This window comes from Lethenteron reissneri, chromosome 23 (assembly GCF_015708825.2).
Source record: "Lethenteron reissneri isolate LAM-NWPU_2019-01 chromosome 23, ASM1570882v1, whole genome shotgun sequence".
NCBI lineage: Eukaryota > Metazoa > Chordata > Hyperoartia > Petromyzontiformes > Petromyzontidae > Lethenteron > Lethenteron reissneri.
The window spans coordinates 11,219,588-11,244,880 of record NC_083801.1 but is presented as its reverse complement, the minus strand read 5'-3'; the positions used below and the strand labels follow the sequence as shown (position 1 = coordinate 11,244,880).

The 25,293-nt window shown below is 43.9% G+C and overlaps 1 protein-coding gene across 16 annotated transcripts in view; it reads left to right on the top strand.

Annotated features, from left to right (window-relative positions):
* Nucleotides 1-25,293, top strand: part of BAZ2B (bromodomain adjacent to zinc finger domain 2B) — a 92,017-nt gene that overhangs the window by 31,090 nt on the left and 35,634 nt on the right. For 14 of the 16 annotated variants that reach the window (XM_061557160.1, XM_061557159.1, XM_061557158.1 and 11 more), the window contains 3 exons: nt 3,974-4,113; nt 23,728-23,961; nt 24,378-24,542. In XM_061557160.1, the coding sequence (XP_061413144.1) occupies nt 23,730-23,961; nt 24,378-24,542 (397 nt within the window). In that variant the 5' untranslated portion in view covers nt 3,974-4,113; nt 23,728-23,729. The remainder of the gene's footprint in view (nt 1-3,973; nt 4,114-23,727; nt 23,962-24,377; nt 24,543-25,293) is intronic. The other 2 variants (XM_061557147.1, XM_061557151.1) reach the window with 2 other exon arrangements.

Below are 25,293 nucleotides of genomic sequence, written 5' to 3'. Positions count from 1 at the left end.
TTCATCAATAATCCACATTTATTTAAAGATAGCCATGCGGATAAGAGGAATACGTTTTTGAGGATAAATATGAATAATAGAAGCCATCAATAGGGGATTTTACATCTTCACGGACAAAAGGAATTTGCAAGGTTGGTCCAATATGTGACTGGAGTTGATATCTTCTCTGAGGTACAAAAATAAGGTTGCCACCCTACAACAAGAACAAAAACACCCAGGATGTATCACAGAATAATAATATCGCACTAAATATACCGGTATAGAGGATAACTACATGTTAATGAGTGGTGTATTATTACACAACTGGTAAAATAGGGACTGTTAGTATCACGGGATTCCCCAGGGAAGCAGCTACCTCTAACAGAGGACAATCCCTGGGAAAACCAAGTGTTAACCCTATCTACGAGCAATTGAAACAGGAACGGCTGTCAATTATATTCACCCGTAATCCTTGACACACAACACGGTGCTGTGCTGTCCAATGCTGCAAAGTGATTCCTGATCAAACACGCTCTGCTCGACAGACACAACGTGGGCCTGTGTGCTCTCCTTTCTGCTAACTTGTATGCATTTGTTAGCATCGTGTAGTTAAGACAGGGGGGGGGGCACAGTACGGTATTTGTAAAGTGTCTTCTGGTGTGTGGCTTTTGTTCTCTTTTTATCTCAGGATAATGCTGGATAGTCCAATACAGTAGTCCTTCGCTCCCAACAGAAAATGAATTTTGCCGATCTGCATCTATTTCCTGTCTCCCTTGGTAATGTGCTGTAGGTACTTATTCAGAAGATGCATCAGCACTGGGGAGGATGCTAAGCCGGCATTTCTGCATCGCTTCCTTACAGTTGTAAAACGATCCCATGACACTGTTTACTAAAAACCAGGCCAGTGTGCTGGCGTAGTCAAAGTTTACCTAGAAATGTGTTTTCTAGATACCTCGCGAGGCTGTAGAACAGCTGCGTTCAAACAGCTTGAAATCTGTTTTACGAAACCACATTGTATAAATATGTAGTGTTTCATTGACAGCACGTTCCCAACAATACTCATTTCAGCTCGATTAAGGGGAGATAATCACGTTTTCTTTGTTTAAAAGAAAGAGACCCTCAATAATTGCTTCTCCTTAGTTGTTGGTAACATACAAATTCAGACTTTGGTGGAAATGTGTAAAGCCATTGGCCTACATTTGGATAATGAACATGGGCGGCGGGGGTGGTGTTGGGCAGTGATGCAGTGCGGTGATTAGCGTGCTGCACGACGACTCTGCTGCATTCAGGCGGCGACCCTGAGTTTGGTTCGTGGCCACAGGGTGCAGACCCACCAGGACCGCTCCTGGTGGGTCCCAAACCTCCACTAACCCACGCTGACCAATGTCGTGATGTTTGACCAAATATCCCCCCGACAGTGGACTGACAATTGGCTTAAATGGGAATTGTTATTGTCCTCGTGAACTTGGACTGTGCGTGTATGTGGGTTAGTATAGTCTCGTTGGATTTGTTTATGGAGTTATGGTGCCACATGCAGCTGTTGTTATGGAGATGCTGCGAAACTATATAGATCTCTAAATTCATGTTCTGAAATATAAGACCTAATGCTGTGTATACTGAACAACTACAGTACGTAGTGTTTAGTACTGCCCCATAATGTAATTGTACAACTATGGCCCCAACATATCACAGTACTGGAAGCAGTTTAAGGGGTAGCAGAGTACACACTGTGGGTTTTCAGATTTAACGCCCGTTTTACTTCATACGGCACGTGCCGTTCTGGAGCATTTAGCGAGTACGGCCGAACTCCAATAAAATAATCCGTCTTGATATTGGAGGGACCATGTTGTGAATCGCGTTAGACGAGGTGCACTGTGGAGGTTGATTTCCTTGAACATTTTTTTGGGTTTACTACATTGCTACCGTACGACTCTCGTACAGTATTCATAAAACCATGTACTGATGGTAAACCTCTAGCCTTTGTGAACAGTACAGTACTTGGTTTTGTAATGGTTGCTGCTGTCCCGTGTCTTTTTCTAAACTTTTGGAATCACCCACAGATTTTCACTTCACAAAACACATGTTGGTGTTGCTTTGAAGAGTCTATTTCTCCGCCTGTTAATCAAGGACTGCACACCGATGACTGATTTGGAGCATTTCCGAGTGTACAAAAACTGTTGTCAGCTATATGCATCAGAATGTTGTGAAACTCCTTTCTCCTGGGCTTCATAGCTTTCCAGCAGAATGCATTAAATCAGAGTGTGGACTAATATCATCTGTCCCTTCTGTATGAGATAGAGTGTTGCCCCCTCACATTCATGGGGTTTCTCCAGGTCCTCTGGTTTATCCCCACATATGTAAACACTAAATGGCCAAAGCATTTTAATATATAGAGATTTGCAGAGCAATTGTTGGTACTGGCTAAACGCCTGGCAGCCTTCCAACTTGATTGTAGTTCCTCAGTGATTATGTGATTCCATTTGCATGAATGATGATATATAAAACGTATCATTAGATTTGTTTAAATTAGAAAATTATTTGCACTACAGTATTAGATCAATTTGCCTAATTATAGCTTATTGACCTTCAATGAAACTGAAGTAGAATATTTGTAGATACTACCCTGTAAATACAATACTTTATTTACGTTTTTCATACAATTGTGGAAAAACATTACCAACCATCTTTTTTTTCTCACCAGCAGTTCAATAACACTCTCATTCGGTTTTCCATGTTCAGTCACCCTCAAAAAATTCTTTTTTTTAAGCGTTTTTGCTGGAGAGAGGGCACTCCAATGGCCTAGGAGGGTAAATGGTTCTCAAATAGGGATATGTAGATCAGTTACCGGGCCATAGGTATCATTCGGGGGCTTTCAAAATGCTCAAGGGCTCACAGGGTTATAATATTATACTCCTCACCCGCTGGTCTGATGTTAACCAGCAGTTCAATCCTGCATGGTATGTTCATACAAACCAGTATAATCCAGGAGAAAAAAACATCCACTACTGTAGTAAAGCATTTACATGTATGTCATATTTATTCAGTACAGTTTAAACGGTACAAAGATAAAAATGAGTACATCATGTACCATTCTGTCATCGCAGCTATCAATTATAATAACAATAATAAAAATAGTTCCAAGCTCTTTAGTCAATCCACGTGGAGATGAAGGCCTCCCCGTGTTGTCGTCATGGGGGTTGTTTGAGCCTGCATCACCACGCTGATCAGTGCAGGGAAAGTTCAGATATCACTTGGCACTTGATGCTAGCTGTGGCTGCGAATCGAACTCAAGTTACCATGGTTCTCTGCGCACTCCACGAACCACTGCGCCACAGCTTTGCCCAATTGTTGTACCTGCAAACATTCAGTTGCAGTACATTTGAGGAAGCTGCTGTACTGTAGTTGTCCGCTTTGTTTAAAAAAAAACACATTCAAGGTTCGCAATGATTGTAAACATCCAAACTGTGAAGATTTGATCAAGAGAGGTTGACAAAGTGCAGAGGCAATATCATTCCATGTAACTGTGGCATTTGACTTGAGGCATTGTACTTGAAAGGTTATGATTGAAATACGACTGGGTATGTTTTATGGTTGTGTTGTGTAGCTCTCTCTTGTCTGTTTTTTGGGTTGTACGTCGTGCTGTTCTGTACCATGTCTGACGTTTCGCTCCACGTGCTGGGAGTTTCTTCAGGAACGGAACCCAAAACACGGGAAACCTATTGTGACCAAAATGTTTCAACATCATAGCATGGTTTACCATATAATAAGGATGCCAACAATGTAACTATGTAATCTCTCATAAATACTGTCCTGCACAATTTACAATTTTTTTATTGCACTTAAAAATCTTTTTTGAAAATATCTATTTTCTGTATTTGATTTAGCTGGTGTGAAACAATGTTGAAGAGTTTACAAGCTACAATACAATGCATTCATATTGCAATGTAGGTATTCTCAATAATGTTTTAATCTGCTCTTTGTTTTCTTTCCACAGAAGAAAAGGGTGGTCCAAACCCACATCAGCATGGGTGACCGCCTTTAAATCTCAGTGATGAGTTGGCTTGCAGCCTGGTGCCACTTCAGTACTCAGACACCTGTCACTTCCCTTGCTGCCCAGCACGTTTCAAATTTCGGGTAAGTCGAGCGATAACCTGACGGCATTCCCTCTGGATGGTTTTTCACCTTGCTGCTGAGGCATGTCACTGGAGCTCTTTAATTTGTTCAGACAATCCAGTCTGAAATGAGGCGCACTGTCTGGTTTGGGTAAAACATCACCTCTGTTGTAAAAACATCACAAATCTGCTCGCTGTTGTTGTTGTGTGTTCAGGAGAAGTGTGTTTTGCCTTTGTGCCTATTTACGGTGGAAGTTTTATTTTTGTTGTCGCGTGCTTTGTGTCTTGGCATGTGATGACTCGCACGTGTGGTTTCTGCCAGATCTTAAAAAATAAGCAGTTGTAACAGATGGTGATGAGACCAAAGGAAAAATACTGAACGCTACTTTGTGAGGAGAGCGGTGTCATGAAGGTTGGGTGGGGGGGGGGAGAGAATGTGGGAAGGTGAAGATGGCAGCAGCGGGTGCAGGATTTTCAGCATCTTTGCCTCAGGGACCCGTGTAATACAGCGCAGCCCGAAAGGCCGCAAGGCATAATAACTACTGAACACGTGCTGCAGCTTGTGCATTGATGCTCCTGCTATTGCTCTGCTCAACTCTCCAGGGGGATCTTGCCGAGTGTGTACAGCTATGCTAATTGTGCCAAGATACTGTAATAAATTGCAACGCGCAACCTCTCCTTACTGATTTTGTCACATGCACAGGAGCATGCTTATGGGACTAAAATTACAAATTACTGAACTCTCATAAATAATCAAATAAATTCGCATAAAAGCTTTAAAAAAATGTTACGTCTGAAAGGTGGTAATCTCTCGTGTCATGAAAACATGCTCATTTTGAATTGTCTAGTTCTGTCAAATATTCATTTTGCCCTTTCCAGTTTGGTGAAGGGACAGTAAACTCCTTAGAACATGTGCGCAGTGTTTTTTCTTCGAAATGTTGCGTTTTAATTAGGTTGAATGTTGTCATCCAGAAAAGAAAGTGTATATAAATAAGATGCTGCAAATTAAAGTTGTGTGCCAGCTGTGGAAAAAGCATTAATTATTTAAATACACAGTTATAACTGAGCCCACCTTGGGAATAGTAGATTTGGAGTTCAAGTTAGAAAGATGCACTGCTCGTTTGGGCTCTCAAGCACTTGGATACATATTGTTCTTTAGTTTGGCGCCCAGTGGTGAGACCTCACCTAGCGCGTATTCACACAACGTGTTTTTGCTTAACACATTTCAGGAATTCATCTTCTTGGTTCTTTCGGTAAAGTCACGTAGAAGGGAAATAATAAAATAATAAAAATAAAACATAATAAAATACAATTCTCACGACGTTTCGGCCACAACGCAAGCAGCTGTCCTCAGATGAAGAACAGGTCTGTCGGAAAGACAGGTCTGTCGGAAAGACAGCGCCATTCAGACGCTGTCTTTCCGACAGACCTGTTCTTCACCTGAGGACGGCTGCTTGCGTTGTGGCCGAAACGTCGTGAGAATTGTATTTTATTATGTTTTATTATGATTTTATTATTTCCCTTCTACGTGACTTTACCGAAAGAACCAAGATGATGAATCCCTGCAGTCACGAAAGCTTTAAATCGACATTTCAGGAACGCATTTACCACGTTGAACGAGGAATTACAGCATCGCGGAAACTGGGTTTTGTGCTACACTTTGCTAATTGTAATTGAAAATGTGTTCATGCTTTTAGGATGTGCAGTACACACTCGACACACAGTTGGTTCTAGTCTCTGGAGTAAAAAAAAACAGTTAATTAGTGGCATCCGTCATTTTAGGAGCAATTTACACCGCCGTTGAACGTGCACAACTTTCCTGCGAGCGTTTTCTTTCCTGTCTCGTATGTGCACATGTATGTATGTTGAACATCTTTCGCACCGTACATTGCCAACCGTGCTAATCGGAGGTGCTCGCAGACACAGCCTGCGGAATTCAGTTGCAACGTTGGAAAAGCGTGGTAGTCTGTGGTAGTGGTGCGAGGAGGGGAAATGCGATTTGGGTGGGTTTGGGTGGGAATGTGGAGCGCGGGCGGCCAAGCCGGACAAACGGACCTTTGTGCAAGGGTCGCTGTCTGCGTGCTTCGTCGTGGGAGCAGGTGGCGGGGGACCCTGGCGCGGGGGCTGGGCAAACGTGGCCGAGTGAGAGGCGTGGATCGGGGCGACAGAAACATTTTTGGTTTGGCCGCACTGGGGTGATGGGGCGCAGAGAGGTGGTGGTGGTGGGGGGGGGGGGCACGGCGGGCAGGGGATTGAGGAGGGAGCCAGTGGGTGTCGAGGAGGGGTAAACAGTGGTAAGCGTGCGCACTGCACACTTGCACGCACCCCAGGGAACCCGCATTCACCACCAAGCAAGCAGTGATTAGCGCTGTGCCCCAGATGCTCACTATGTCTTATAGAGTGCCCTGCTGCTTGGGTTCCCCCCCCCCCCGCTCGCCCCCCTCTGTTTTAGGCAAACATTGACGCAAATATTTTGAGTGGGTTAATGAGTTGAACTAATATTTGTGGCTCTTCTGTTGCTATACATACCGGACGTAATTTTTGTTCACGCTGACAGCGAATTTAAAAATATATATTCACTGTATATCAAACAGTAATTGAATAAATAGTTAATTGGCAGTTGTGCCGTAAACTGTAATAAATTCATTATTGAAATGGCAGCTTGTTAAATAAATGTTTTTTTTAAATCAATTATAAATAACTTGCAGCCATTGTGTTTTACTTGCAAGCTATGCTTAACACATTTGAGTTCCATTGAGAGGTTGAGAAACTAATGTCTGTCTCGAGTGACCTTGCTGAAACAGTGCTGCTGCAATCAGCTGAACTGAAAATCTCTCAAAATAACTGGTTGTGGACGCAGTGATACTTACCCCCCTAATTACTGCTGCTCTCTCCACACCACAGTCTGGCCGTTAGCCATGCCCAAAGTCCTATTAGTGGAAACACAAATGTGCAGTGTTCAGACGTTGTGTGTTTACACACGAGGAATCTGCACTCTTAGGGGTGCACACTTTTGCAAATTTCTTCCTCTGTGTTTGGGCTGCACCGCCATACACGTCGTAATTTACATGACTGGGCGCGGCCATTTGGGCGCTTGTGGATGAAATGAGGGCTTTGAGTTTGGCATGCTGCCATGGTTTCTGTGAGGCATCTGCTTTTGTTGCTGCTTCATGCGTTCGCCCAGCCCGCCCGCACCGAGAGACGGAGATGGCGCAAGACAGCTTGAAGTTTCCTTTTGTTAAGGCCTGCTTCAGCAGTTTAAATAAACCCATAATAAAAGAGGTGACAGAAAATTTTAGCTTTTGATTTTCTCATATTCTCCTGTATTTGTTTGAAGTGCTTCTTGTGAGGACATCTCTCGTGTCTGCGCTTTCGACAGTGCCTTACATATTGTGCATTACGAGAGGCTGTTTAATGTGGTTCAAGTGTTTTCTGGTGAGTTGTTATATTGCCAGAGGTGGCTTGATACCCCTGTAGCAGGAGACATTTGCCGTTGTGTTTGAATTTCCGAAATCAGTAATAAATATTAATGAGACATCAATAATAGCTGATCTATTCCATAGGGGAAAACACAACCGTTTCAAATGTAGGCTAATCCTCTGTGACGTACTGTAAAGTGAACAAATTAAATGTGCAATGTTTAGGAGTAATGCACATATAATTTTCTGTTTCATTAACGAAAATATAGAGAAGAGGCATTTTTCAGAAGTACCATTGATGTATGTTTGAAAAGAACTTTAAACATTTTTATTAACTTCAGCAATTGTTCATTCTTTTTTAATGTGATAATCCACCGTTAAGTTGTGGGATTTTTGGACCAGTTTATGAATACTGTATATGTAGCATACAAATTCCATTTGCTTTACAAAATGACTGACAAATTGTGTGGGTTTTTTGGGAGTAATGATACAGAAAATTAGATTTTTGTGCTGAAGGAAAATATATTCTGTTATTGTAGAAGAAGGGAAGAAAAAAATGTGTTAGGATTCCATTTATTTTGCTGCCTGATTAACCATTGTATATTTTGAAGAACATGGTATCAGGGTTTACAATATATTCCCATTGAATTTGCTCCTGGTGTTCTTTGACCTGTAATGGCTTCCTTTGTATCCAGCGTGTGTGTGTGCTTCGTTATTGGATAGAAGCTTTCCATCACACTGCTTGTAAGAAGGCAGGAGCCATTACGAAGGCTTGTCTGTCTTTGTGAAATGACATCCTTGAGTAGCGAGCAGTTGCCCAAGAAAATGGAACTAATTTTAAGGGAAATTTTATAAGCGAAATAATAACATTTTAAAAAATATGCAAGGTGTTTTCAGTCGATAATGTCTTGCATTGATTACTGGTGTCATTTGCTTTCTTGTAAATTAAAATACTGAAAATGTATGTTTGTAGCTACATTTCAAATATTGTTAGGTTTGTTTGAAAATAAACTAAGTGAGATATTTTTAATACAAATGTAGGCTATAGGTTCAGCGACATTTAAACGATCAGCATAAGCATCATTGCTACATTTATAGTTGTAGTTTCATATTTCAATAAATCCATTAAAATATTTTTATTGAATTTCATACAACCACCTACTGTAGTTACAGAACATCGCGTTGTGTTGGTTTATGTCAGACGAGAGCAACTTATTTCCATAACAGAGACTGCAAGGCGGCTTGGTGTGGGGCCGATGATGCGATGCAGTGGGCAGTAAACCAATGGCTTTTGCCTGCAACGCGTATGCGCACGAATGCACGCTGGCGAGTGCATAATGAGCTGTTTGTGTCTGTGCCATCAAGATCCGTCACAGGAGGGGAGCTGCCATTTGAACAGCAACTAAAGCGCAGGCAAATGGAGCGCGGCACAGCTGCTAGCTCACACACACGCGCGCGCTCACACACACACGCGTGCACGCACGCATGCTCACGCGCACACGCACTGGAGCGCACGCTTACGGGGAGACGCGCGCGCGCGCGTATCCTCTAACAAAGTGACTATTGCGATGCCGTAACACACGCATGCACAAGAGCTCCCTCCACGGCGGCAGCGGACGTCCCCCCCAACTGCTAATTAGCTTTGAGGTTCGTTCTTGGCTTTTTATAGCGGTCGGCGAAGCTGCGTTTTGCCAGCAAGAACAGGTGCCTCTTCATCTCTGGCGTGGTCGGCGTTCAGGGCTCGTGCCCCCTCCTCCGGGCGAGCTGGCGCGGAACCGGCATCCCGTGACGGCCGAGCTGGGGACAGTGGCCGCGCGTATGGGCACCTGAGCCGAGCGAGCCAGTGTCCCTCCTCCATCCCCTGAGCTCTCCCCCCCTCCTCTATCTGCTCCGCCAGCCCCTTCCAACACCGACCCCGCAGTGCGTACAGTCCGGCACAAGCATGCATAATGCATAACGAATTAAACATTCCGCTGTCGTAATTTGAGAGCCGCTGGCAGCTGTTTCATCATCCCATCTACTGCTTTTGGGTTGCTGCAGGGAGATTACTAAAGGAGGACAAAAGCCCCAAAATGGGGATTGCAGTGAAACACATTTGCCCAAAGGGGAAAGGGGTGGAAAAGAGGGACCCAGTCACTATCAAAAATATGGATCACTCACATATATATTTTTAAATGTGTGAAGGAATCATGATCATTGTTAATTGCGGTATATTACAGTACTTGACTTAAAAAACTTTGCGCACAAAACCTGCCCTACTTTTGAGAGGTGTAATTGTTACTCTGGTTCTGAGAATAATATAAGATTGCGATAGCGTTAATGAAGAGGAAAAAGAGTACACTTTCGATCGAAAAAGGCTCAAAAGCCTAATTGTAATTTGGTCCTTGTCAATGTCAGGGTCATCTGCTGTAGACAGATCTGCTTGGCATTTCCTGATAAGTCGCGGCAGTCCTGCAGTGGCACTTTATCTGCGGAAAGACGACGGTGACAGTGAGAATCTGTTTCCTGGGTTTTTTTTCTAGCTGTCGGGTGTGAAAACCCTACCAAAGAGCTGCTAATTTAGTGGTAATTATCTGTAACATTGCCTCTGAATTTCACACTTGCCTTAGAGTGTGAGTCTCCAATCGAAGATTCCGTAGTTTTATCTAATGAGACCTACAACATTTGTACCCCATTTTTAAATTGAGAGAAAAATAAATGAAATTATTTATACTGTTGTGTCATTGTAGTTTGAAGTCTTAATGGGATTCTTGCATGTTAAGTAGTTTATTTAGGGGTTCAGTCAGTTTCCTGCTACCCAGATCGTTAATGGGTGATGCATCTTTTTGAAGACGGTATTATTTTCCCCGTTAAATAAGTTGCTAATGGCTTTTGGGAATAAGTCTCTTATAATGTCTTGAGGTGGTAGAAAGAACTGTCATTTTGCATTTTAAGCCAGATAGTTATTTAATTGATGTTTCTGTTTTTCCATGCAGGTTGCTTTCATTTATGTAGTAAATATTTAATTGTGAAAAGAATTAACATGATCTGTTGATATGTTTTAACTCAGAATCTGGACATTAATACCATTGACATGTTACAATAAAACACTTTTTTAAACTCTGATTTGAGAGAAGTACACGCTGTGTTAATGGGAATGGACTCTACACTTCTGACAATAAGCAGTCTGGGCAGAACAGAATGTCCCCGTTATAGCTTGAAAAAATTGCTAATTTGATTAGCCATCCCCAGTGCTTTAGACTCGAGGCATTAATGTGTATAACTCAGCTAAGTTATCGCGGTTGGAATTCAACATTATTCACGACAGGCGAATTGTATTAAAAAAAAACCTCAGAGCAAGAGAGAAAAGCAGAGATTAAAAAGAAGAGGATAAATGTTTAAGAGGGCCCATCGTGTACCATTAGCTTCAACGGCTGTTGGGTCGCCTGGGATAGGCGGGGCTGATCCTTCCTGCACTGAAAGGCGGGTGGGGGCAGAGGGGGGGAGGCGAGGGAGGGGATGGCTCACACGCAAGGCGGCTGGATGAGATGTCTCTCCCCGTGGCTGTAGCGTGTCGGCAGGGGGTCCCCGCCGCACTACTCGACCGCTGCCACCGCCGCTCTGCAGCGCCGGCTCGTCGCTTTAGAAACACTTTAAGTGCTCCACATCTGCCCTCGGGCACTTGTAAGCGCTTTTAGCCTACTTTGTTTTTTCCTCTTCCACCTCCCTCCCTCCCTCCCTCCACCAGCCCACCAACCCCCCCAATTTTGTGTTTCCTTACATCGATAGCCTGAGCCTGGCAATTTTGTAGCGAGTGCAAATTGGAATGTCGTTTGCAATGTCTCGATTCATTCTTCGTCGGTGTTCATAATCGATAATTGCCTGTAATGTTTACTGTAAAAGCTAATTTCATGAAAACTATTAGGTAATGTATATAAATTAGTCAGTGATTAATTTAAGGAGAGTGTGTTTTGTTGATACTCCTGTCAGATTTTTTCTATCTTACTCAAACAGATTTTGATTTAAAGCTTTCGTGACTGTAGGGATTCGTATTTTTGGTTCTTTCGGTAAAGTTACGTAGAAGGGAAATAATAAAATAATAAAAATATAAAACAATAAAAAATGATCACGACGTTTCGACTGCAACACAAGCAATAATCATCAGGTGTGAAATCCAAAGCAAGAAAATTTGAAAAAAAAAAAGATTGATTCACAAAATGGGCAATACCAATGATCTGCTAGAAATACCATTCTTCGACTAATATTGTGTTATGGCCCAGATGTGAATTGTTGCAGAAAGTACCACTATTTCCCAGTGATTGGGAGAGAGGTGTCAGTAACCTATTCCAGAAATGTGCAATGGCTTCATTGCTGTTTTGTTTAAAAGGTACAGGAAAATATTTCCTCGATAGAGCAGCTTGAATCTTGCCAAAAAAACATGAAAACCTTCATCAAACACTTATGGTCCAGCAATATAGCATTACGCATGTTATTTCTCCAGTCACTGTGAGGTCACGGAAGGGCAGTTGCTGCCTTGCACTTTTGCGACTTTCCGCCACCGCTACCACACCTCATGTCGCAGCATTGTAACTACACTTGGTATGTGTGGTGTGTGTGTGTGTATAGCTGGCGGGCTCGGTGCTGGCCACATCACCCCATCATTTGCTACACTGGCCTTAAAAAGAGGTTCTCATGAACAGCATTTCCTCCATATGTTGTACGACACCCTCCAGAGCGAGTTTGTCGTAACAGGTGCAGTGCAACTAGATTATGTTGCAAAGAAAAATACAGGTAGATTGGTCTCAATCGACGAATCATAACAATTCGCACACAAAGGGGGGATGGAGTGAAGCCCAGCGACCCGAATTGTACGGCTCCCAGGCACTGGGCGGGTGCAGCAGGGCGAGTGGACGGAGCGGAGGCCCCTTGAACCACGGCGGAGCGCGCTGCTGTGTCTTCCGGGTGGTAACGCCTCTGATGCTGACAGGCTGGCCCCCGGCCCATCTCTCTGCTCGGCGCTGCTAATATGCAGCCGCGCAGAGTTTGCATTTCAAATGAGATACGCAGATGGGGCATGCAGACTAATCGTGGTGTAATGGGGATGGGGCTTACGGCGAAAAAGTAGGGATGAGGGGCCCACCGTAGGGAGGGAAAGAGCGTTTAAAAAATAATAATAATTAAATGCTTCTTGCCTTCCTTATCTCATGGGTGGAGATCTGCTAAAGTTCACATCCCATGATAAATAGATTGGAAGAATGGAGTGAGACATTGTCCGGTGCAATCGCAAAACCCATTCGGACAGACAGCAAGTTCACTGTATTTATTTTGCAGACCGAGTTACTGCTCAACCCTCGGGTCACATTGAACCCCCTGACAACTGATCACTCGCTTGCAGTGGTCAGCAGTGCCCTGATCGGAAGGGCATGCATTCTTTTTTATGCTGTAATCTATAGTTTTATTTACATTTTGTCTATTTTCGTAAAATAGTTTTTTGGAACCTATTTTTGGAGAAGCATAAACATGACCTTAAAGGGAACCTTTCAATCCTTTTTTTTTATTTTGTTTCTCAGAAGAAATGCAGACACATGCACACAAATCCAATAAGATGCACATCCCCATTTTAACTCGGTTAGTGACCAACGTATTAGGGCAGACATCGTGCTGATTTTTTTTACTTAGCTGTGCACTCATTTTAGGCTAAATCTTCCTAATTTGTCATCGGAATGCATGGTCACGTGCGGATCCTCGGCCATTATCATTGCAACAAAGGCATCCGAACCATCAGGGCAACTCTGCCTGCTCACACACATGCACTCAGAGTTAGAGACTTAATTCATCCACACTCACGAATGTGGACGAAACACGGGTGTAGTGTACGTACATCGTGGTTAAGAGAGTTTCTCTTTCGAAGTGCTGTCCCTAATGGACCCGCGTGCGCATTGCTGAGTAATTCCAAGAGAATTCTATTGCTGCATGGCTCTCTCGTGGCATATCATGGTTAGCCCGCTAATAGAGTGGCACTACAGACCGTTTGCCAGCCCGGCCGCCACGCTGCCACAGTTTTACCAAACCCGACAGGCCCTCCTAGATTAGCACAGGCAATAGGAGTCATGTTTCTCCTTTTTCAGGGGCCTCCTGTAATGTAAAATCACTTTAGCTCTCGACTCGCTTGCCTTGCTGCCTTCCTGGTTAATGTCATAACGCAGTAAGGCATGAAATCGCGTTAGTGACCGGCTGCAGGAAACGTTCCTTCGAAATGAGATGAAATGGACATTAGATATGCCTCACTGTGGTAGTTTGCTGTACAAATTTCAGGGGTTTTTTTTGTTCTGAGTAAAATGGTAAATTATATCGAAATAAAAAAAGTAATACCTTCAAGAAACCAGAGGGAATAAAAAAAAATGTATGGTGATGGCCGCCGTATGTACTTGTTGATTTGAATGATATTGAAATGCACTTAGCCAGCACGTGCCTGAATACTCTCGGAGTTAGTGTCTGAACATATTGTTGTTGTTGAATCACTTTTGGATTAAATGTAAGCTGTAACAGCCATACAGCATCGCCATTGCCACAGCCGTATCTGCGGCGTAAGTTCAAGACCCGAACTGGGCCAACGGAAGTTTTGGAATAATGCCTGCGAGCACAGGAACCCAAGTGACATCCCTGTACTTGCCCTGCCCACGAGCCGCTGCGCCTCGCTTCCTCTCGAATGCCGCGGCGTGACATAAATTCGAGTCGCATTCCAGTCACCGCTCTGCGAACGGCAAAAATCATCCCGCTTTCGCGTGGCAAACGTGCAGCGTAAAGCCGTCTGGTGCCGCGAGTCCCACCCCCCCCCCCCCGCGTGATCCTTGCCGGAGCCGTTGCGACGGCACCGTTTGGGTTTGCGGCCAGCGCTGGGAACGCCGCATGGTCGGGCACAAACTGCACGTGTTTTTGCGGTGGCACAGCCCGTGCAGCTCGTGTGCCCTCTGCGCGGCCTCCCCGCATGTCCTCCCCGCATGTCCTCCCCGCATGTCCTCCCCGCATGTCTGTGTGCACAATGGCAGAGCTTGTGGGCCGCGTTTGCCACTGCGACTGCCCGCCATCTGCTCCCGTTGTTTTTTTCTTCCTTCAAAAGGCATCCTCATTAGGTGCACGGCGGCTGTGTCGCTTTGCCAGGCTGTAGTAAAATGAAGCGTTATAAATAAATAAGCAAGGCGTTTTCAAAGCTCGAAACTGAAATATTATGTTTGACAGTGTTTGCATAATCTGCTTTGTAACCTGTGCGCTGCTACTCTAACTTCGGCTTTCCCATCATCAAAAAATTATCATTGAACATATTTGTGTATGAACATTTCTGTTTTTCTTTGATAATTGAATACATTTTATATATTCTGCATTTGAGTGTTTATACAATCCATTTTTAAATATGTGTTACTCCAAGTATGTAGTTGTTGCACCCTATGATGTCGATAGTAATTTAAATAGAAATGTGATTTCCCTGTTCATTGTCATCAGCCATGATCAATCCACTGCTGAACGGAGACCTCCCAAAACTGTGGCCATATCTCATGGTCCCATAATGCAACAATCCATTTAGCACTTATACATGAGCTAATTTTATCATCGTCCTTTTTGGGCATTTTTTCTCACTTGCCAGCCACTCTGACTGTAGTCTGAACAATGAGCCATCATCTCTTTTCAAAACATGTCCTGCCCGAGCCCACTCTCTTACTTTTCTGTGCAGTCAATATGATGTTTGTAACTTGCATAAGTTATTTAATCCACGTGGGCCCTCTTTATGTCTATCTCTGTAATTCAAAGCATGCATATCTCCATACTTTAGGTTACTATTAATTCAGAGAGATCATTTACAACCACCCGTCCCTCATGGTAACAAACGTATTTTGAGAGTCTGTCTCTTTTTATTCACACCAGTTCTACCTGAACGAAATAAAACAATACTGCATAGGGCATAAAAGATATCCTAATGCTTTTTTTTTATCTGTCCTACGAAACGGGGATGTTGCAGTGGTGTAATAGTGAGGGCACTGAGCTTGCAATGCAAATTTTGCCGGTTCGATCTCCCGGCATGGCAGTTGAAATAATGGTGCAAGTTTCTTGAATCCTCCCCACCTCTGTCCACCACAGTTAGTCAATCTGCAGGCCACGTGTGGTGGAGTAAAGTTTGAGCACTCCCACCACTTCCAAGATGCCTGACCAGCGTAGAAGAGTATGTACGTTGAACTTATTTCGCACCTTATGTAGCAAACCGTGCTAATCTGAGGTAGGGGGGCAGGACAACAAACTAAACACAAAACACCCTCCCTGAGGGGATCTACAGAGTTCCATTTAGTCGAGGCCCTTCTACCAGCAGTGGCTTGAGCAAGCGATTGCAGGGCTGCTCACACTGACACCGCTCATGATCCGCTTGATATTGTGTACCGCTAAACATCGGCCTGTTACTATTTGTCCCACTCACAATTCTATGAACATGAATTGTCATGCTTCGGGGTCACGATTTGACTAGAGAATACATAATTTTTTTTATTGACACCGGTGAATTATATTATTTGTAAGCGTTATTATTATCTCACGCAACTGGATGTGTGTATCATGAGCAAAAGAATTGACAAATCGATGCACCGTTACACCACTGGTTATACACATTTCGTACATCAGTTTCCCAACCTATGCACCTGACAGCAGCAGCTGGATTACTTCCCTCGATGCATCATTATACCCTTACCACTAAGGTTTTTCTGCCCATAACCCAGTTTTTACCATGTTTTGGGATGGGTTTGGAGTTTGGGGCTGCACGATGACTTTTTTGGAACCTGATAGGCACACACAAGGGGGCGGTGGGGGGGGTGCAGGGCAAAGTCATTTGCTGTCTGCAAGCAATTATTTGTGTCCAAAAATGTCCGGCAGGATGGGATAGGGGTATTTGACCTCTCAGCATCTGTGGCAAACATTGTTTGACATTCACAAGTGGAAATAAAAATGTTTTGAGACCGTAAGACACGTAACAAAAAATGTCCTGGCATCATCAGCTTTGTCGCTGTAAAATAATGAGCCATACTTCAAATTATGTAACTAACAATGACAATATTAATAATGCCAATAGGTGTACAAAATGTGTTTAAATGTAAACCCTTATAATTACCTTTGTGTGAAATTCCGTTCGTCGTAATTAATGAGTGCCTATTCATATAAATACACACATTTGTAACAGAGTTTTTGTGAGATTCATAGATGCAGGAAATCACAGACAAAGAGGGAAGGCAGCTAGAATGGGCACCAACATTTTCCCGAGCTCTGTGACCCTATACAGTATTGGGCTGTTTGGCCAACTCCATTCAAGAGTGTTTATGTATAGCAGATGATAGCAATTGTTGCTGCAATACTGGGCGCTCGGCCTCATTATGTTCCCTCACTCGTCACGAGCAAATAGCAAATGGTAGTTCGCGAGTATCACAAGCATTGAGATGTCCACGATGGCTTTGATGATGATGCTGATGTGGCCGAGATATGACCGTCAAATAACGCAAAGTTTAACACAGCATTGACCATCGAGGTTAGCGTTTGTACGGTTCATGTGCTTGAAGAGGCTTGGCTCGTCCAACTAACTTGTAACACAAGTGTATAGTGATTGAGAATTGGGACCCCTTCCATGTGCGCCTGGTAAGCAGCCGGCATGGACCCTCGTTGTCCCCGGCCATGAGGCTTTCTCAGTGCATGCGCCGCCAGGGTAATGGCCACTAATGCTAACGCGTGTGCATTTGTGCGTGCCTGCCTGCCCGCCCGCCCGCGTGCGTGTATGTGTGTGCTGCATGCTCAGTGATGCGGTCGGTCATTTCGTAACTTGCCTAGAAAAAGCGGCTGACACAATCTTAATTGTCTTTTTTTTCTTGTTGCTCTGTGTCAAGAGTATGATGGAGATGCCTTCCACAGTGTGTTTTCATCTCTCCTGGTTGTTTTTTTACCGTCATGTTTTTGTTGGCCAGGTGTAATAACGACAAATTGTGTCGGGATTTGTGAAGCTAAAACCCTAAGCCAGTTTCTATCCACTGGTTACTGCGAAGGAACAATGTGAACAAACACGAGCGATAATATCAAGGCCACGGCAGGTGTTGACGTGTGGCGCGTTTGATGCCAACAGATACCAAGCTCGTTGCACTGGGCATGGCGTGGCATGCAACGCACCACCATTTTGTACGCATGATGCTTGTAACGTCTCAAATATTGCAAAATGGGTTTCCAAAGTGCTCTGAACATTATTTCATATTTTGTCTTCATGTCAATGCTTTGTTAATCTTAAATATCCTGGAGGTCAAATAATGTAACGTTTTTTTCCCCGACAGCGCTTGTTATTTACATCACAGTGATCCCAGCACTTTGGAGAAAATTGGCATGCGCAATTAGAGAGCCAACTAGATTGCCATAATCCTAGCATGTGATTTCACTTTCAAGGCTTATTCATCAAATATGGATACGATTGGATTTGCTTCTTTAAAATGTCGTAAATGCCTTAAATTATAAATGAATATTCTCTGCCATCATCTAGGGCCATTTTTAGTAATTTACCAGAGGGGTTTATGCACACATAGAGAGTGTGATATACATGAGCCTCTAATAACCACCGTATTAGGGTAATTTGGTTGAATTCCATGTTGTCATCAGTGAATCACTCAGGTTCTTTATTGCCAGGTAGGAACCCATTGAGATGTAATATGGTCAAAGCAGCATAGCAATCCTCACGATCTCAGTCACACTTGATAACAATGTGAGAAGGGTGGTAAATATACCATTGTGAGCAAAACATTTTTTTTGGCAAATAGCAAAAATGAGTAAAAAGATGATATTTACATCTCACAACGATTAGTATATGACGATAAATAATTTAGAATTTTCGGCAAAAACACCTTATTAACATAGAGATTTGTATTAATATTCTTTAAAAAAAGATGTACATTACACAATAGCGGTAGCCAGAGCCAGTGTGTCTGACAGGTATTGTAGAAGCTTTGTGGTGCAAGCCCTACCACTGTCCTATAACATAAGAAAATACACTTAGTGTAAGGATTTATTGATATTTGTTTTTGGGTTCTGCCAAATAGTGGCCTAAATCAAAAACAAATACGAATCATTGTATTGGCTACGAAAACCTATGTTTTTTACGTGCCAGGATTGGTCAAGTATTTCGAATTGTATCATGATGGCAGACGTAAGCAGAGCGAGAGAGTTTTTGGGCCTCGCTCGTTTGCATCCTTGACATTTAAGTTGTTCAATTCTACACTGGACAGCTCTGTAAGTTGAGCCTGTGTTGCATAAACTGGTAAATAAATAATATATCAGATTTCTAGTTTTCTAGAGATGTTCGCTTTATCCCATCACATTTGTTGGAGAAGAACATTCACTTACGTAATTGCGTGTAATAAAAACTGTATGTTTGTCGAAGTGAAAATGTACACTTCTACAGAAGTCGTATTTTATGAAACACTTAATAATCATCTTTTTCTTTTGCATGACGAGGGGTTGATCAGCAATGTTTTTACATGGTCGTCGAGGTTGGACGGCCAGTGGACGGCCTCAGGAGTAACCTGGGGACGATATAATATTCTGCTAAAGTGGGCACCGCTGTACTTTGTGGTCCTTTGTGTGAGATTGGTTGACTGCATTCGCACAGCGGGCTATTCTTAATTTTTCATCAGTGTAGCAGGAGAGAGCCACGTTTTCCATCCGATGTTCTGATGCGGTTCAGCACACATTCTTCTGCTTGCGAAGCAAGCTGAAACCGGGAGGTTCTTTTGTGGGGTCGGCGATTAAGCGCTCGTTTGGGACATTGCATTGTCCCTGGTTGCTCTCCGCTGAGCCTCAGGATTGATTGAGGGAACTTTTAGAGCGTGTGCCCGACCTCAAAGAAGGTAGCCACACTTTAATCAAGACTTTGAGAAATCCTTTATGTCCTTTTGTAGACACAAGACATTTGTGCATCTCTCTTGGAAATTTGGAAGGAAGTATGTGAGAGAAAATTGACAGCCAGTCAACCAGAGTTGATTTTAAGTCACCTAGTTATGATGCACATCGTGATGTTGAGATGCATTTCTGGAGCCTCGGTGTGGGCGCTGGCAGATCAGACTGAACGCAGAATTTGGCTCTTGCTCCTGTATGGAGCATGCTGCCATTGGCTCCCCATGCTGTCCCTGCGAATTTTCATTTTAGGTTGATCCAGGCTTTGTGACCTTTTTGCATTCCTTTTACCTGTGTTCAGGTTAGGCCAAGATATTTCAGGTTGGACTTATTTTTTTTTTCCTGTTGACAACATAAGGTGACATTGAGTGGCTCTTTGGTGATCTTCTTGTTGAGGTGGAAGGCTGCCACTTGTTTTAGAGGAGTTGGTATGCAGTTTCCAGTGGGAAATATAAATGTTCTCATTGCCTTGAGGTCAGTGGTGAGGATAGCACGATCGTGGTGAGACTCGTGCTTTGAACTAGGAGGGCAATGTCGTCGGCGTATATGATCTTCCTGGAAACCGTGTTGTGTCTGTCAGAACCTTGTAGCAGGCCATCGTTGAGGGTCCTTGTTCTGCTTATATGACCACTTAGGTGGATGCGGTATTCGCGGTCAGTGACTCTATTCGTGCTGTTGCTGTCTCTAGGTCACCACTCTGCTGGACTTCATTAGGAGTTTTTTTTTCATTTCTCTCTCCCAGTAAACAGTGTAGGCCTTGTAATAGCCATGTAGGATATTTATTTTATGGCAGACATGACGAAGGTGTGGGCAAAGAGTTAAACGTTTTCTGTTGTTCGATGTGCTGCATGTGATCCTCAACTTCTGCAGTGTATGTGAACCCAGTTCGCTTTCCGGAAGTTCCAGAGCCGCTTCGGCATTGAGTCGATAAGTGAAACCTTGAGACCAATTTGCAGAATGATGGGACAGTGTTAGCTGTGGAAGAAGTACTGCAGGACAGCATGTGATGCAGACAAAGGCATTCACTTGCTGTCATGAGAGAAAACATATTTTTCGACCTCACGGAATGGAATGTGCTCGGCTCCTTGGGGTCAAATAACCGATTGACTTCTTCAAGTGAGGCCCAGTCAGTGAACTGCGCACCGGCTGTGTTGTTTTGGCGCATCCCGAGCCTGTGCGGTGGCTGCTGAGGTTGCGAACGTAGACGGTTGCGTGGGGAAATATTGGCAGTGCACGGTTTTGAGCTCTCGGTGTTTGGAGGCTTCTAAACAGCAACCTTTAGGTGGTGCCCATGCTGCGCATTACGTATTCGTGCTTGGGCTAGTCATTGGCATTAACGGATATCGAAAGACAACTGGACGTCGACTTGTTGATTTCCCGGTACAATCATAATTTCAATTACCCTTATAAGGGATGCCAACAACAAGTAGGGTGGAAGCTGCGTGGTTAACAACTCTGTGCCGAAGGCTTGTCACGCACAAAGCGTGTCCACTGTTCAAGGATCCTCAAGGACAATAAAATTGATGTAGTGGTCCTGCAAGCGACCCAGCATGGAAGACAAGAAAGCCGCGAGATACAAAATCCTTGGCCACGATCTCATCACTTTTATAAATGACGGAAAGCACAGCCTGGCCACTTACATGAGATGTGGCCTTAAAAACGTCACAGTTCTGGAGGACTTCAAAAACATGGGAGCCTCACCTGCCATTGTAATAGCGTGGCAAAATAACCTGAACTCAATAGCTATTCCCAAAATCCTAAGATCAGAACTAATAATTCACTAGCATTATCCCAGAGATGTTTTAGCTGTGTTCCTAAGATTCAATGGTCAGAAAAGGTAATTGATTAAACATGAGGAAGTGAGTAAGCACATCAGTGTGAAAAAAAGAAGACAAACGTCAGCACCATATGTAGACCCTGCGGCTTGTGTAAGTGTAGCCGTATTGTGGCCGCTGCACAAGGCCTAAACGAATTTAATACCTTTAGAGAATTTTAAATTGCATTTGAGTTCAGTGTGCCGAACTGAATTGCTGGTTTAGTGTTAGCAGTGCGAAGAATTGACGGCCATTTAATGTTTACAGTGTCCAGTCGGTGGTGGATCCTAGTTAGGATGATGAAGGTGATTATCCCCCCTTCCCTCACACTTGAGAGCCAAACAAGTTGGTATGTCATTGATATTTACCACGGAAAGTACATTGAAGGTTTTATTTGAAAATTTGAAGGGCCCTATTTAAAAATCTTGAAATCTCGGGACTAACCCCTACCCCTCTTCCTCCCCTGGGAACTTTGTAGTTCTGCTTCGGGTGCCATGCCATTGAAACTCTCCGGTAATTTGAATTCTTTTCGCTGCAGGTTCTGATATTGTTTTTCACCTTGGCGTATCGTGTGCACAGTTTATACAAGTGACAGTTGTTTTTTTTTTACTTCGGATAAGAGGGAAACACAGTGATGGGATGCATCTCATGAGCCACTCAGTTGCGTTGTAAAATATACATGCGGCTGCCCTCATCCGATTCTCAGTAAAGCTTGCCGGGGCACGTCATTTTAACCACATGATGCATTTTTCTTTTGGCATTTGTGCTTTGTTTATCCAGTCTAATGGTTACATTTTACACCAAATATAATACTATATTATTAAAAGTGAAAATGCTATGTACTTATATGAACATGGACACATAAAACAATGGTTTCAGCAGCATTGCTTCTTGAAGGTATTGACGATAAATATGCATGCATTGGCACACTTCCAATTTCATATTTATTGATCCTGGTTTTCCTGTGTGGGTTGTAGCACAGTTTATAGTATCCCCTGTTAACACCGTCACAAAAGATAGGGGCGGGTGCAATAAGCTACTGTTGCAAAGCTGTACGTTCTGCAGAATTAATGTCGCTATCGTTGTGTTTGAAACACCGAGGGGGAAATGTAGAAAGGCCTGACCGCTCGTATAAACATTGATCTAATCATGGCCATCCCCCTACGTGTCTGAGGTCACTACCCATTTGTGGACATGTCTGTGACTCTGCGGCAGATCGGACCAGATGCATGGTCACTTGCTGGGGATCTCTTAAGTGCTGCCCACTCTGTGGAAGCGATGAGTCACACTTGGTCTTTTAAAGCCATGCAATGACATCACCAGTGTTCCGCAGTCCTGTGGATTGTCCGACAAGCTGCCAGAGGTGTCAAGGGAGTTTTTTCTTTCTTTTCGGCACTGCATTTTAAACTGAACAGTGCCGTTCTCTTGCATTCGTTGACTATAGCAAAGGTTTTTTTTTTTTAAAGGTGGCCATTGGTTTGTTTCAGCTATTATAATTCTGTCGAAGACATATACCGAGCAATCACAACCATTTTGAACCACATATATAAAAGCCAAAGTGCTTCCGTGAGAAAACCATTTTTGCCGTTAAATAAATCACGACTGAAATGTATACCTGGAATCACGCTCATATGCCGTGTCTGAATAATCGCCTGCACTGATCTCCGAACGCAGAACGTAGATTTCTTTTTTTTTTTATTCCACCATGAGGCCCACACTGGAGGGATATGCATCACGAGCAGATTTACAAGGCACTGGTTATTGTAGCTGCTTCCCTCTTTCTCCGGTTTATTCACGTTCCCTTTTATAGTTGCGTTGACCTGGTCAGCATCCCCACCGGGAGGCTCACCAAGCATGGCTAGACTTGTGTAAGGCAGCATTGACTGGAGGAATATCCTGTTAACCTTTCTCTTTATCTTGCAAAGACACTTTGGGTGCCGTCGATGCAAATACCGTATTGCACGTTGATTTCTTTATGTATTTTTGTGTTTACGTTTGTGTTGATGCCTGAACGTGTGGCTGGGTAACTTGACGGATAAGTGGTAACTGTGGTGGGTTTTCTGGCTCCATTGAGAAGCTTAAATATTGGGGCATTAGCATACGAAAGACTGTAAATGTCTGTGTGATGTAGTCTTTGCGGTAATTTATTCCATTGATTCCATTTAACATTATGCAGTAGTTGCTGGGTGCCTTATGTCCAAATAAATGCTGGAATAATATGTACGCACGCTGTGTACGCTCTGTCTATACCCACCGTGTTATGTGCACCATCCTTAGTCTAGCGAAACAGAAATGTGGATATTTCTACAGTGTTGTAAATATATATGAATTGTGTGTGTGTATGTTTTCACATCTATTTTGTGTATGTAATGTATAGCTGGTGTGTACTGTATACAGAGGTTCTAACATTTGACCTTTACACTGATGTTGCAGATATTGACGTTTCCTCCCATTTAATGCTTCTTTCAGAGATGGAGTCTGGGGAGAGAATCCCAGCCCCTACTCCCTCCTCGGTCTCCTCTCCACCATCCGTCTCCTCCTCCCTCTCCTCTGCGTCCCTGCCTGCATCGTCATCCCCATCATCGGCAGTGTCCGCAGCAAGCAAGGCGTCTCCCATCTCCGTGTCAGATCTCTGCTCCACGTCTAAACCCGGCAAGGTGCCTGGAGGAAGCACCTTCGGTTTCGACGCAGCCACCCTGTTTGGTGAGCTTGTCCACGTATTCCGCCAAATCGTTTATCTCGCCGATCGCACCTCAGCATCTGCTGTTTTCTGCTCCCATGATCCCTTGTATCTCTAGGGATTTCCAAAGAGGATTTCAGGAGTGACATTTTGTTAAATCCTTCGCTTGACATCAATTCCGATCACCTTGAATTTGATATTCTCTTATGAGTGGAGCAAAACAAAATTGGGCCTATTGTGTGTTTGTTGTGCGCTAAGCTGCAAGTGCTTAAGGCGGGTGGATGCCTTTAAATTCTTCACTCTCACTCCATCAAGACGTGGCCTTGTTTACCGTTGAGCCAAATGCGTTGTCTGACATACATCTCCCAGAGCGGGGCCACATTCAGCACCGCGTCGCGGGGACCATGACGCAGTGCCCCCCTTTGTTTTCGTGCCACAGCAGCTCAGACAATGCTGCGGCCGGCCACATCGGACCAGGCGCCTTTCAGCCTCTTCCCAGGGCTGGGCCCACCTCCGTTTGGCCTGCACACCGTACCGGGCCGTGCTGAGTTCGCCAGGCTTGGTGCACTGGCGGTGGGGCCGGGCCAGCTAGCCATTGCCACAGGTGGGGCAGCTGGTGGGTGTGTGAGTGATGTGTTTGTGTTGCCCATTGTGGAGTGCAGTTTACGGTTTGTATGGTGGTTGTCCTCCTTGTTTGTCCGTTTGTGGAGTACGAGATTGCTCGGCGCACAGGTGAGGAGGGGGGAGGGGCCTGGGGCTGGGGTCAGCCCGGAAGGTCACGATTGGAGTGCCTTTCTGCTTCGCCATGGCCCATGTTGCGATTTTGCTTGATGTGATTGCTGCGTGTTGGCTGAGGGTGCTTTATTTGTGTTTGTATTGATTTTCGAAATTTTATTGCCGACCATTCCAGCGATATGACCCCGTGTTCTCCGGGTAATGCATTTTCAGTGTGCAAATTCTAGAAGGCCACAAATGAGCACAGCTTAAAAAAATGTGATTACTTAATTTTTTTATGGCATTCTAAGCAGTTTGCTTAAATGCAAAGTCACACAGCACATATTTCAACTACCCACAGACAAAGAGTGTTCCAAATAGAGCAAGGCCATGTGCTGGAAACACTTGTTTTGTTCGTGTAATGAATACATCACAACAGCAGATCGGTGTGTAATTACTGGCAGTGAGAATACTGCACTGCTCGGTTGCCTGGAGACTGTTAGATATTACACAAGAACGCCAGAAATCTTTGAGCATATTATAATTCATTATCATTTGTTGTTGCTGAATGCACCGCATTACCAGAGGGGGTTTTCTCTTACTTTGAAATGAACGTAATGTGCATGATGCAGCGTTTTACT